The sequence below is a fragment of the Nomascus leucogenys genome, chromosome 15, assembly GCF_006542625.1.
Source record: "Nomascus leucogenys isolate Asia chromosome 15, Asia_NLE_v1, whole genome shotgun sequence".
NCBI lineage: Eukaryota > Metazoa > Chordata > Mammalia > Primates > Hylobatidae > Nomascus > Nomascus leucogenys.
This window is the reverse complement of record NC_044395.1, coordinates 66,019,506-66,033,062: the sequence shown is the minus strand read 5'-3', so window position 1 is coordinate 66,033,062 and position 13,557 is coordinate 66,019,506. Positions and strand designations below refer to the sequence as shown.

The window sequence follows — 13,557 nt, the reverse complement described above, 5'->3', positions numbered from 1 at the left end:
TTCTATATGTATAAATTTCTAAATACATATATACTTCTATATGTATATACTTCTAAATACATATATACTTCTATATGTATAAATTTCTAAATACATATATACTTCTATATGTATATACTTCTAAATACATATATACTTCTATATGTATATACTTCTAAATACATATATAATTCTATATGTATATACTTCTAAATACATATATACTTCTATATGTATATACTTCTAAATACATATATACTTCTATATGTATATACTTCTAAATACATATATACTTCTATATGTATATACTTCTAAATACATATATACTTCTATATGTATATACTTCTAAATACATATATACTTCTATATGTATATATTGGAAACTGTGTGTATCTATATGTATATGTATCTATATACATATGGAAGTATATAGATATATATAGAAGTATATATGAGATATATATATATATATAAAATACCCTTATACACATGGATTTATGTGGATGTAGGTTGTGATGATAGTGGGATTGTGTGTAGTTGTGGGTGTGTGGTGATGGTATTGTGAGGTTTTTAGTGGGGTTTTAAAAAATTATTTAGCAATATGCTCTATGTTATTAAGATCTTGGTTATGTCTAATTCTTTTCTGCTAAACCTTGAAAACTATATGAGGAGGAGATATCAAAGGAATTATCAAAATTCTTCACTGTCTAAACACTGGATGTTTACTCTTGTTTCCATTTTTCTTTTTTTTTGAGACGGAGTCTCGCTCTGTCGCCCAGGCTGGAGTGCAGTGGCGCAATCTCGGCTCACTGCAAGCTCCGCCTCCCGGGTTCATGCCATTCTCCTGCCTCAGCCTCTCCGAGTAGCTGGGACTACAGGCGCCCGCCACCACGCCCGGCTAATTTTTTGTATTTTTAGTAGAGATGGGGTTTCACCGTGGTCTCGATCTCCTGACCTCGTGATCCGCCCGCCTCGGCCTCCCAAAGTGCTGGGATTACAAGCGTGAGCCACCGCACCCGGCTTGTTTCCATTTTTCAAATAAAGAAATTTATTCCAAGAGAAGGGAGGTAATCCCATGTGACTGTGTAGGAACGAAAAAGACAAAGTGTTACAAATATCATCTAAATGTTTTTTAACTTTATTCTTTCCTGTGCTATTCTACTATGCATTCATAAAGCCATTGTTCTGTCCATATGAGAATATATATTCAATTTAGGAGCTGTGAGCCAAGTGGAAGAGTCCAGCCCCACCCGATGGTGAGAACAACATGACGAACTTGAATGCATCACATGCCAACCACCATAACTTCATTCTGACAGGTATCCCAGGAATGCCAGACAAGAACCCATGGTTGGCCTTTCCCCTGGGATTTCTCTACACATTCACACTCCTGGGAAGTGGTACCATCCTACCTGTCATCAAGGTGGAGCCGAGTCTCCATGAGCCCATGTATTACTTCCTTTCTATCTTGGCTCTCACTGACGTTAGTCTCTCCATGTCCACCTTGCCCTCCATGCTCAGCATCTTCTGGCTTAATGCCCCTGAGATTGTTTTTGATGCATGCATCATGCAGATGTTCTTCATCCATGTATTCGGAATAGTAGAATCAGGAGTCCTAGTGTCCATGGCCTTTGATAGATTTGTGGCCATCCGAAACCCATTACACTATGTTTCCATCCTCACTCACAATGTTATTGGAAAGATTGGAATAGCTGTCCTCACCCGGGAAGTCTGTGTGGTCTTCCCTGTGCCCTTCCTTATACAGCGCCTACCCTTCTGCCATTCCAATGTCTTGTCTCATTCATATTGTCTTCACCAAAACATGATGCGGCTAGCTTGTGCCAGCACCCGCGTCAACAGCCTCTATGGCCTCATCGTCGTCATCTTCACACTGGGGCTCGATGCTCTCCTCATTCTACTGTCTTATGTACTCATCCTGAAGACTGTGCTGGGCATTGCCTCCAGAGGTGAAAGGCTGAAAACCCTCAGCACCTGCCTCTCTCACATGTCTGCCGTGCTTCTCTTCTATGTTCCTTTTATTGGTGCCTCCATGATCCACAGATTTGGGGAGCATTTATCACCAGTAGTGCACATGCTCATGGCTGATATATACCTACTGCTCCCGCCTGTGCTAAACCCCATTGTCTACAGTGTGAAGACCAAGCAGATTTGAAGAACGATCTTTAAAGTGTTCCAGAGGAGAAAAAATATAGGGTCTAGTAGAATGGAATCATGAGTAAGAAGCAGAGTAAGTATCCACTGGAAGAATTAATTATTTAATTTTCCACAGTTATGGTGCGTTAAATTTTGCACATCTGGGGAAATGCAGGAGTGGGTAAGGCTTGTGGGTGAAGATACATAACAGGTCATTATTGTTCTGTATATACTATATTTTGGAATGTGTGCATTTTGAAATATGGTATCACAAAATGTAATTTATTAAGTAGCTTCACACTTTTCTTTGACACTGGAGATGAGCATCAGTGAGAACAAATTATCACATTTATCCAGATAACACTTCATAAAATATTTAGTTATATTTCACCCTTGGTTATCCTTTTGCTGTGCAGAAGCTCTTTAGTTTAATAAGATCCCATTTGTCCATTTTGGCTTTTGTTGCCATTGCTTTTGCTGTTTTAGTTATGAAGTCTTTGCCCATGCCTATGTCCTGAATGGAATTGCCTAGGTTTTCTTCTAGGGTTTTTATGGGTTTAGGTCTAATATTTAAGTCTTTAATCCATCTTGAATTAATTTTTGCATAAGGTGTAAGGAGGGAATCCAGTTTCAGCTTTCTATATATGGCTAGCCAGTTTTCCCAGCACCATTTATTAAATAGGGAATCTTTTCCCCATTTCTTGTTTTTGTCAGGTTTGTCAAAGATCAGATGGTTGTAGATGTGTGGTATTAATTCTGAGGGCTCTGTTCTGTTCCATTGGTCTATATATCTGTTTTGGTACCAGTACCATGCTGTTTTGGTTACTGTAGCCTTGTAGTATAGCTTGAAGTCGGGTAGCATGATGCCTCCAGCTTTGTTCTTTTGGCTTAGGATTATCTTGGCAATGCAGGCTCTTTTTGGTTCCATATGAACTTTAAAGTAGTTTTTTCCAATTCTGTGAAGAAAGTCATTGGTAGCTTGATAGGGATGGCAGTGAATCTATAAATTACCTTGGGCAGTATGGCCATTTTCATGATATTAATTCTTCCCATCCATGAGCATGGAATGTTCTTCCATTTGTTCGTGTCCTCTTTCATTTTGTTGAGCAGTGGTTTGTAGTTCCCCTTGAAGAGGTCCTTCACATTCCTTGTTAAGTTGGATTCCTAGGTATTTTATTCTCTTTGAAGCAGTTGTGAATGGGAATTCACTGGTGATTTGGCTCTCTGTTTGTCTGTTATTGGTGTATAGGAATGCTTGTGATTTTTGCACATTGATTTTGTATCCTGAGACTTTGCTGAAGTTGCTTATCTGCTTAAGGAGATTTTGGGCTGAGAGGATGGGGTTTTCTAAATATACAATCATGTCATCTGCAAACAGGGACAATTTGACTTCCTCTTTTCCTAATTGAATACCCTTTATTTCTTTCTCCTGCTTGATTGCCCTGGCCAGAACTTCCAATACTATGTTGAATAGGAGCGGTGAGAGAGGGCATCCCTGTCTTGTGCCAGTTTTCAAAGGGAATGCTTCCAGTTTTTGTCCATTCAGTATGATATTGGCTGTGGGTCTGTCATAGATAGCTCTTATTATTTTGAGATATGTCCCATCAATACCTAGTTTACTGAGAGTTTTGAGCATGAAGGGCTGTTGAATTTTGTCAAAGGCCTTTTCTGCATCTATTGAGATAATCATGTGGTTTTTGTCTTTGGTTCTGTTTATATGATGGATTATGTTTATTGATTTGCATATGTTGAACCAGCCTTGCATCCCAGGGATGAAGCCAACTTGATTGTGGGGGATAAGCTTTTTGACATGCTGCTGGATTCGGTTTGCCAGTATTTTATTGCGTATTTTTGCATCAATGTTCATCAGGGATATTGGTCTGAAATTCTGTTTTTTTGTTGTGTCTCTGCCTGGCCTTGGTATCAGGATGATGCTGGCCTTGTAAAATGATTTGGGGGGATTCCCTCTTTTTTCTATTGATTGGAATAGTTTCAGAAGGAATGGTACCAGCTCCTCTTTGTACCTCTGGTAGAATTCGGCTGTGAATCCATCTGGTCCTGGACTTTTTTTGGTTGGTAGGCTATTAATTATTGCCTCAATTTCAGAGCCTGTTATTGGTCTATTCAGGCATTCAACTTCTTCCTGGTTTAGTCTTGGGAGGGTGTATGTGTCCAGGAATGTATCCATTTCTTCTAGATTTTCTAGTTTATTTGCACAGAGGTGTTTATAGTATTCTCTGATGGTAGCTTGTATCTCTGTGGGATTGGTGGTGATATCCCCTTTATCATTTTTATCGTGTCTATTTGATTCTTCTCTCTTTTCTTCTTTATTAGTCTTGCTAGCAGTCTGTCAATTTTGTTAATCTTTTTAACAAACCAGCTCCTGGTTTCATTGATTTTTTGAAGGGTTTTTTGTGTTTCTATCTCCTTCAGTTCTGCTCTGATCTTAGTTATTTCTTGCCTTCTGCTAGCTTTTGAATGTGTTTGCTCTTACTTCTCTAGTTCTTTTAATTGTGATGTTAGGGTGTTGATTTTAGATCTTTCCTGCTTTCTCTTGTGGGCATTTAGTGCTATAAATTTCCCTCTACACACTGCTTTAAATGTGTCCCAGAGATTCTGGTATGTTGTGTCTTTGTTCTCACTGGTTTCAAAGAACATCTTTATTTCTGCCTTCATTTCATTATGTACCCAGTAGTCATTCAGGAGCAGGTTGTTCAGTTTCCATGTAGTTGTGCAGTTTTGAGTGAGTTTCTTAATCCTGAGTTCTAATTTGATTGAACTGTGGTCTGAGAGACAGTTTGTTATAGTTTCTGTTCTTTTACATTTGCTGAGGAGTGCTTTACTTCCAAGTATGTGGTCAATTTTGGAATAAGTGCGACGTGGTGCTGAGAAGAATGTGTATTCTGTTGATTTGGGGTGGAGAGTTCTGTAGATGTCTATTAGGTCTGCTTGGTGCAGAGCTGAGTTCAAGTCCTGGATATCCTTGTTAACCTTCTGTCTCACTGATCTGTCTAATGTTGACAGTGGGGTGTTAAAGTCTCCCATTATTATTGTGTGGGAGTCTAAGTCTCTTTGTAGGTCTCTAAGGACTTGCTTTATGAATTTGGGTGCTCCCATATTGGGTGCATATATATTTAGCATAGTTAGCTCTTCTTGTTGAATTGATCCCTTTACCATTATGTAATGGCCTTCTTTGTCTCTTTTGATCTTTGTTGGTTTAAAGTCTATTTTATCAGAGACTAGGATTGCAATCCCTGCTTTTTTTTTGTTTTCCATTTGCTTGGTAGATCTTCCTCCATCCCTTTATTTTGAGCCTATGTGTGTCTCTGCAAGTGAGATGGGTCTCCTGAATACAGCACACTGATGGGTCTTGACTGTTTATCCAATTTGCCAGTCTGTGTCTTTTAATTGGAGCATTTAGCCCATCTACATTTAAGGTTAATATTGTTATGTGTGAATTTGATCCTGTCATTATGATTTTAGCTGGTTATTTTGCTCGTTAGTTGATGCAGCTTCTTCCTAGCATCGATGGTCTTTACAATTTGGCATGTTTTTTTCAGTGGCTGCTACTGGTTGTTCCTTTCCATGTTTAGTGCTTCCTTCATGAGCTCTTGTAAGGTAGACCTGGTGGTGACAAAATCTCTCAGCATTTGCTTGTCTGTAAACAATTTTATTTCTCCTTCACTTATGAATCTTAGTTTGGCTGGATATGAAATTTGGGGTTGAAAATTATTTTCTTTAAGAATGTTGAATATTGGCCCCCACTCTTTTCTGGCTTGCAGAGTTTCTCTTCTGCCAAGAGATCCACTGTTAGTGTGGTGGGCTTCCCTTTGTGGGTAACCCGACCTTTTTCTCTGGCTGCCCTTTACATTTTTCCCTTCATTTCAACTTTGGATAATCTGACAATTATGTGTCTTGGAGTTGCTCTTCTTGAGGAGTATCTTTGTGGTGTTCTCTGTATTTCCTGAATTTGAATGTTGGTCTGCCTTGCTAGATTGGGGACGTTCTCCTGGATAATATCCTGAAGAGTGTTTTCTAACTTGGTTCCATTCTCCCCGTCACTTTCAGGTACACCAATCATACGTAGATTTGGTCTTTTCACATAGTCTCATATTTCTTGGAGGCTTCGTTCTTTTCTTTTTACTCTTTTTTCTCTAAACTTCTCTTCTTGCTTCATGTCATTGATTTGATCTTCAATCACTGATACCCTTTCTTCCATTTGATTGAATCGGCTAATGAAGCTTGTGCATGCATCACGTAGTTCTCGCGCCATGGTTTTCAGCTCATTTCAGGTCATTTAAGGTCTTCTGTAGGCTGTTTATTCTAGTTAGCCATTCATCAAATCTTTTTTCAAGGTTTTCAGCTTCTTTGCAATGGGTTCAAAAATCCTCCTTTAGCTCAGAAAAGTTTGTTATTACTGATCTTCTGAGGCCTACTTCTGTCAACTCGTCAAAGTCCTTCTCCGTCCAGCTTTGTTGCGCTGCGCAGTATTAGGATGGGAGTGTCCCGATTTTCCAGGTACCATCTGTCATGGCTTCCCTTGGCTAGGAAAGGGAATTTCCTGACCCCTTGCACTTCCTGGGTGAGGCGATGCCCCGCCCTGCTTTGGCTCACACTCCATGGCCTGCACCCACTGTCCAACAAGCCCCAGTGAGATGAACCTGGTGCCTCAGTTGGAAATGCAGAAATCACCCGTCTTCTGTGTTGCTCATGCTGGGAGCTGTAGACTGGAGCTGTTCCTATTCAGCCATCTTGGAACCCTCCTTATTCAGAGTTTTTATCATGAGTGAGTACATGATTTGACACATGATTTTCTGTGCCTATTGAGATGACCATGCAATTTTTGTCCTTTTTTCTAATGTGTATTACATTAGTTGATGTTGAAATACAAAACCAACTCTGCACTTGGGCATAAATTCCACAAAATCACAGTGCAGAATTTTTTTTTTATGTAGCCAAATTTAATTTGCTAATATTAAGAATTTATATGTCTATTTACTTCAGGAAAATTTGTCAGTGCTATGTTTTTTGTTGATTTGGCTTTAGAATCAAGATCACACTCTACTTCTGGATTGAGTAGGATTTTATAAAATCCTTCTCTATTTTTAAAGCATTATGAGAAGCATTAGTTATTATTTCTTCTTCTAATATGTGATCTAATTCACCCATGAAATCATCTGGACCTTGACATTTTTTAGTAGGAAGAGTTTTAATTAGTAATTGACTTTATTTGTTATAGGTCTGTTTAGAATTGCTATTTCTTCTTGAGTCAGTTTTATATTTTTATTTTTCTAGGATTTTAAAAAATTTCAACTAATTGTCTAATAGTGTTATCCCACATTGCATTCCTGATTTTGGTAATTTGCATCTTTTGCTTTCTCTTTAAGTCTTGCTGATGGTTTTCAATTTTTTAATCTTTAATTATGTCACCTGTATTTATTTTGTTTTTTAATTTTATTCCATTATTTTCAGCTTTATTAAAGTATAATTGACAATTTAAAATTGTCTATATTCAAGGTGTACAATATGATGTTTTGATATATGTATACCTTGTGAAATGTTGGCCACAATCAAGCCAATTAACATATTTATTATCTCACATAGTTAGCATTGTATGTGTGTGCATGCATGTTTGTATGTGTGTGTGCGTGTGTTCGGAGGATACCTAAGAGGTGCCCTTTGGCAAATTTTAAGTATACAATATATTATTATTACCTATAAATCATCATGCTGTACATTAAGCCTCTAACACTTACACATCTTATAACTGTAAGTTTGTATCCTTTGACTCACATTTCCCTATTTCCCCCACACCCCCTCAAACCCTGATAATTACCCTTCTGTTCTGTTTCTATGAGTTTGACTTTGTTAGAGTTCACACAAAAGTGAGGTTGTGCAGCATTTTTCTTACTATGTCTGGCTTATTTCACTTGGCATAATGTCCTCCATATTTATCCATGCTGTTGCAAATGACAGGTTGTTCTTCTTTTTTAAGGCTGAATATTATATATCTATCACACTTTTTAACCTCTTCATACATCAATGAACATTTAAGTTGTTTCCATATCTTGGCTATTATGAATAATGCTTCAATGGACATGGGAGTGAAGATATCTCTTTGAGATCATGGTTTTATTTCCATTGAATACATATCCAGAAGTGGGAATGCTGAATAATATGGTGGTTTTATTTTCAATTTTTTGAAGAACTTTTATGCTATTCTTCATAATGGGTGTACAAATTTATACTCCTACCAACAATGTACAAGGATTCCCTTTTCTCCACATTCTCACCAACACGTGTTTAGTTTGGCTATTGATTGTTCTTTGTTTTGTAAATACTCAGGGAAGCTTAGGTTATTGATTTGAGAAATGAATGTGCTCTGTATGATATGAGTATTTTAAAAATAATTAAAGCTTATTTTGCCTCCCAGTCTACAATTCTTCATACAGAAAATCCTATATGTGCTTGAGAAGAATACACAGTCTGCTATTGTGGAGAGTATTATATAAATGTCATTTTTGATTCCTGGTGTTTTTCAAAAGATTTCTATTTCCTTGTGTATTTTTTTCAATTGTTTTATCAATTATTGAGTTTGGGATATTAAAATCTTCAACTATTATTGATAAATTGCTTATCTCACTCTTTAATTCTGTCAGTTTTGGTTCATGTATTTTAGGCATCTAGTGTTCTTTATATATGCATTTATGATTGTTATATGATATTAGTATAGCCACTCCATCTCTCATGTACTTTTGTGGGGTATATAATTTTCTACCTTCTTACTTTCAACTATTTACTCCTTTGAATCTATGGTATGTCTTTTGTATACAGAATATAGTTAAAACTTGCTTTTCTATTCTACATAACAATGTGCCTTTTATGACACATGTTTAGTCCATTCACTTTGTGATTATTGATATGGTTGAAATTTCACCTGTCATTTTGCTATTTGTTTTCTGTTAGTCTTGTGTCTTTTTTTGTTCCACTGTTTTTTCATTGCATTCATTTGTTTAAATGTTTTTGCTGAATGATTTCATCTTTTGATTTTTTTACTGTTTATTAGCGATTGTTCTATAAATTACAATATGCACATCACTATATAATTTACTTCAGAATAATATTAACTTAATTCCAGTAAAATTCAAAAGTTTTGTTTTAATAAATTTTTAATTTCTCCCCCTTGTTGTGCTATTATTATAATATATATACATACATATACAGACACACACATATATAATATATAAAATTTACTCAACAATACAATATTATAATTATTTTTTCATCGAATTCAAGCCTGTTAAGGAAATTTAGTGAAAATTAACTAAAACGTGTATAGAGTCCTTCATATTTACCCATATATTATCTCCAGTACTCTTCATTTCTTCCTATAGATTCCAGTTACCATCTGGTTTTATTTTTCAGCCAGAATTCTGTGTTAAATCCCCACCTAGTCTGCTGGTGGACACATTGCCCCACAGAGGACCAGAACCTCACGGTAGTGGAGTTGCTGGCCCTCCCTATTTCCTTGCCACCAAAATTGCCATGCTAACTGACAGAGCTCCAAATCACGGAAGCTGCCTCATGAGTGCAGGAACAAAGCTGTGGGGTTTTCTTATCTGACCACTGTTGATAGAGCTGGAGGCAGGGGAATGAAGCAGCCTTGCCAAAATGCCAGGCACGTGGCTGTTATTTTCCAAAGTTCAGTCGTTTCAATAAACAAGCTTATATCTCTAATGGATTCCCAGAGTGTCAAAATGGATATTGACAGCTTGCCAGCTTTATACCTGCTTTGTAGGGGAGAGGATGTGTTAGCCTCCTCACTCCATCACACTGCAAATGAATGTTTCCATTTATTGCTTTTTAAAAGTCTGTGGGATTAAGGTTTTTGTTGCATTTATCTTCCTTTTTTAGCTTGAAAGTTATATTTTATTTAAAATTTTAACAATATTTTATAACATATGTATTTGGAATTTTTGTAATAAATGTTTAGGGTTAACTTGTATCTACATCATTACCCTGAAAACAAAACCTAGCAAGTTTTTTTATTTTACTTTTCTTTAGATCCGAATTTTCATGGTCTTTTTGTCCAGAATTTCAGTTCCAATCTTTCTGGGCATTTGGGCAGGGAAGAAGATATGACTATGGTGTGTGTCCAGTCCTTCTTGTTAAAATTATAAATAATATTTGGATATTACATGTGAGGAGAAGCTAATTCTCAGGTTTTTATTTTGGGAAATTGATTAATGGTGGCACCAACAACTGACTTAGGGAACAAAGGAGTGTCTTACTGGTTTTGCTATTGACATAAATTCCTCTTCACTGTTTCCTAACTGATGACTCTGAAAGAGGCATTAAGATGTGTCTGTTAAGATCTGCTTTGGATTATTTGAATTTAAATTGCATGGGACATCCAAGGTGAGACGAACCTAGAAGGATCTGGGAATATATATTAGTAATTCATCAGTTTGTAGACTCGAGTTGATGTCATGAGAGTAAATAAGACCACTTAGGAAGATAAAGAGGGCCAAGTAAAAATACCTCAAAAATATAAACATACACTTAGATAGAAGAAATAAGTTATAATGTTCAGTAGCCAAGTAGGGTGACTATAGTTAACAACAACGTAGTGTATATTTCAAAATAGCTAGTAGACAGAACTTGAAATGTTCCAACATATAAAAATTATAATTACTCAAGGCGATGGATGTCCTAAATACCCTGACATTATCATTTCACATTCTATGCATGTAACAAAATACCACATGCACCCCTTTAAATATGTACAATTATTACATTTCAATAAAATAAAAATTTTAAATACCAATGTATAAATCATAGGGACACAGCAAAGTGAACTAAAAGGCTAAATTCTGAATGGGAGAATTTTTAAAAATGTAAAAAATAGATCCATAGTAGCCAAAGCTCATTAAGAAATAAATCAAGCTTAGAAAAAATGAATGCCCCTTAATTTAGAAATAAAGGAGTAATTGGGGACTTAATAAGGACAGTTAAAGTGCACCAAAATGCAAGTATCTTAAGGCAGTCTAGAAGTCAGACTGTCTGGGGTTGGGAAGAGAAAAAAATATGGATAAATGGACTGTTTCCTTAAGTGTTTGTCATAAAGGGAGGGAAAAAATAGGATAACACTACAGGGAGAGGCAAGGTAAAAAAATGTGAAAACAATTTAGGAAAAGAAACAGAATCACAGAGCTATGAGGACAGCTATAGAAAAACCTCAAAGGCAAGGAATGAATGCTGCATATACTATTAGGATGGGTGTGTGCATAAGGAGGAAATGTGTATATGTGTATGTGTATGTGTGTGCATGAGTCAGGGAAGGGAAGATGCAGGCCATTTTGGAAAGTTTTATGCAAATTTGGCACACAATTAAGTAAACCTTTCTAATCATTTTTCAGGTTCCAGAGTTCAACGTGGAATCCTGAACTATGTCAACATTACCGACTCAGATAGCCCCCAATAGCAGCACTTCAATGGCCCCCGCCTTCTTGCTGGTGGGCATGCCAGGCCTATCAGGTGCACCCTCCTGGTGGACAATGCCCCTCATTGCTGTCTACCTTCTCTCTGCACTGGGAAATGGCACCATCCTCTGGATCATTGCCGTGGAGCCCGCCCTGCACCACCCAATGCACTTCTTCCTCTTCTTGCTTAGTGTGTCTGATATTGGATTGGTCACCGCCCTGATGCCCACACTGCTGGGCCTTGCCCTTGCTGGTGCTCACACTGTCCCTGCCTCAGTCTGCCTTCTACAGATGTTTTTTGTCCATGTCTTTTCTGTCATGGAGTCCTCTGTCTTGCTCACCATGTCCATTGATCGGGCACTGGCCTTCTGCCGACCTCTCCACTACCCAGCGCTCCTCACCAATGGTGTAATTAGCAAAATCAGTCTGGCCACTGCTTTTCGATGCCTGGGTCTCCATCTGCCCCTGCCATTTCTGCTGGCCTACATGCCCTACTGCCGCCCACAGGTCCTAACCCATTCTTATTGCTTGCATCCAGATGTGGCTCGTTTGGCCTGCCCAGGAGCTTGGGGTGCAGCCTACAGCCTATTTGTGGTTCTTTCAGCCATGGGTTTGGACCCCCTGCTTATTTTCTTCTCCTATGGCCTGACTGGCAAAGTGTTGCAAGGTGTGGAGTCCAGGGAGGATCGCTGGAAGGCTGGTCAAACCTGTGCTGCCCACCTCTCTGCCGTGCTCCTCTTCTATATCCCTATGATCCTCCTGGCACTGATTAACCATCTTGAGCTGCCAATCACTCAGCATACCCATACTCTTCTCTCCTATGTCCATTTCCTGCTTCCTCCATTGATAAACCCTATTCTCTATAGTGTCAAGATGAAGGAGATTAGAAAGAGAATACTCAACAGGTTGCAGCCCAGGAAGGTGGGTGGTGCTCAGTGAGGAGGGTGTCCCTCCATGTTTGGTGATACAGGGCTCCTGATACTAAAGTTTCTGCAAGAACTCAGCTCACCAAGCATGAAATGATCATTCACGTACACATAAGTGCATATACGTGGATGTAGCTTCCTGTCCCTGGAAGTATGCCTGTGTATATTGATGCAAGCTTAGAAGCCCCAAAGAATGAACATGATCCACCCACTGATACATTACATATCAACGGCATAGTAAGGGCCAGAGTCCAGATCTTGTCACAACTATCCAAGTGTGTGCCTGTTGTTATTTTATTGTTGTTAGTCCTGTCACTATATCTATACCTGAATATTGGATAAAGCTAGAAGAGTTAATCATCTACATAGCAAAGGAAAAATAAGACAGAAACATTCTTCTCAACTAGATAGAAGATCCTCCATTGGTTTTGCACCTCCTTAAGAAGTAAGAATTCTGACCAATCCTTAGGAATTAGATAAATGAGGAAAATGCAAGTAAGTCTCTCATTTAGATTCTTCACACCAAGAGATAGGTTATTTAACTCTGATCAGGCCAGGAAAAAAAGAGGGAATATAATTTTTTTAATTCTTCATTTAGTTTTCAAAACGTTAGTATGTTTTTTTGAATATATATGTATATTGAATGTTCTCAACACAAATGAGAAATGTTTGAGACTTTAAATATGCTAATTACCCTGCAATCTGATCACTATACATGGTATGCATCAAAACATCACTATGAATATGCATAATTATTGTCGTTTAAAATAAAATTTAATTTTTAAAATTTTTGCATATTTCAGAAAAAATAGAATAAGAATAATTTTAAATTATATCTCCCAAACTTAACTATAATTATCTGTTTAGTGAACACTTATAATGTTTTATATAAATGGAATCTTACAAGTGGCATTTGGAATTATTGGTCTGAATTCTTTACTTCCTAGTAGCAGCAGTATACATTCACATCCACGTCAGGAGGGACAAAGTGGATGGATTGTATTTACATTCACTCT

At 37.5% G+C, this 13,557-nt stretch overlaps 2 protein-coding genes across 2 annotated transcripts; both read left to right on the top strand.

Annotated features, from left to right (window-relative positions):
* Window positions 1–1,153: 1,153 nt before the first annotated feature.
* On the top strand, window positions 1,154–2,284 carry LOC100607176 (olfactory receptor 51H1). Its single transcript, XM_003254817.2, has one exon. It carries the CDS (start codon window positions 1,247–1,249, stop codon window positions 2,150–2,152), a length of 906 nt encoding a protein of 301 aa, XP_003254865.1. The 5' UTR covers window positions 1,154–1,246; the 3' UTR covers window positions 2,153–2,284.
* A 9,228-nt stretch (window positions 2,285–11,512) lies between these two features.
* Window positions 11,513–12,588, top strand: LOC100606832 (olfactory receptor 51S1). Its single transcript, XM_003254816.2, has one exon. It carries the CDS (start codon window positions 11,583–11,585, stop codon window positions 12,552–12,554), a length of 972 nt encoding a protein of 323 aa, XP_003254864.1. The 5' UTR covers window positions 11,513–11,582; the 3' UTR covers window positions 12,555–12,588.
* The last annotated feature ends 969 nt before the right edge of the window (window positions 12,589–13,557 follow it).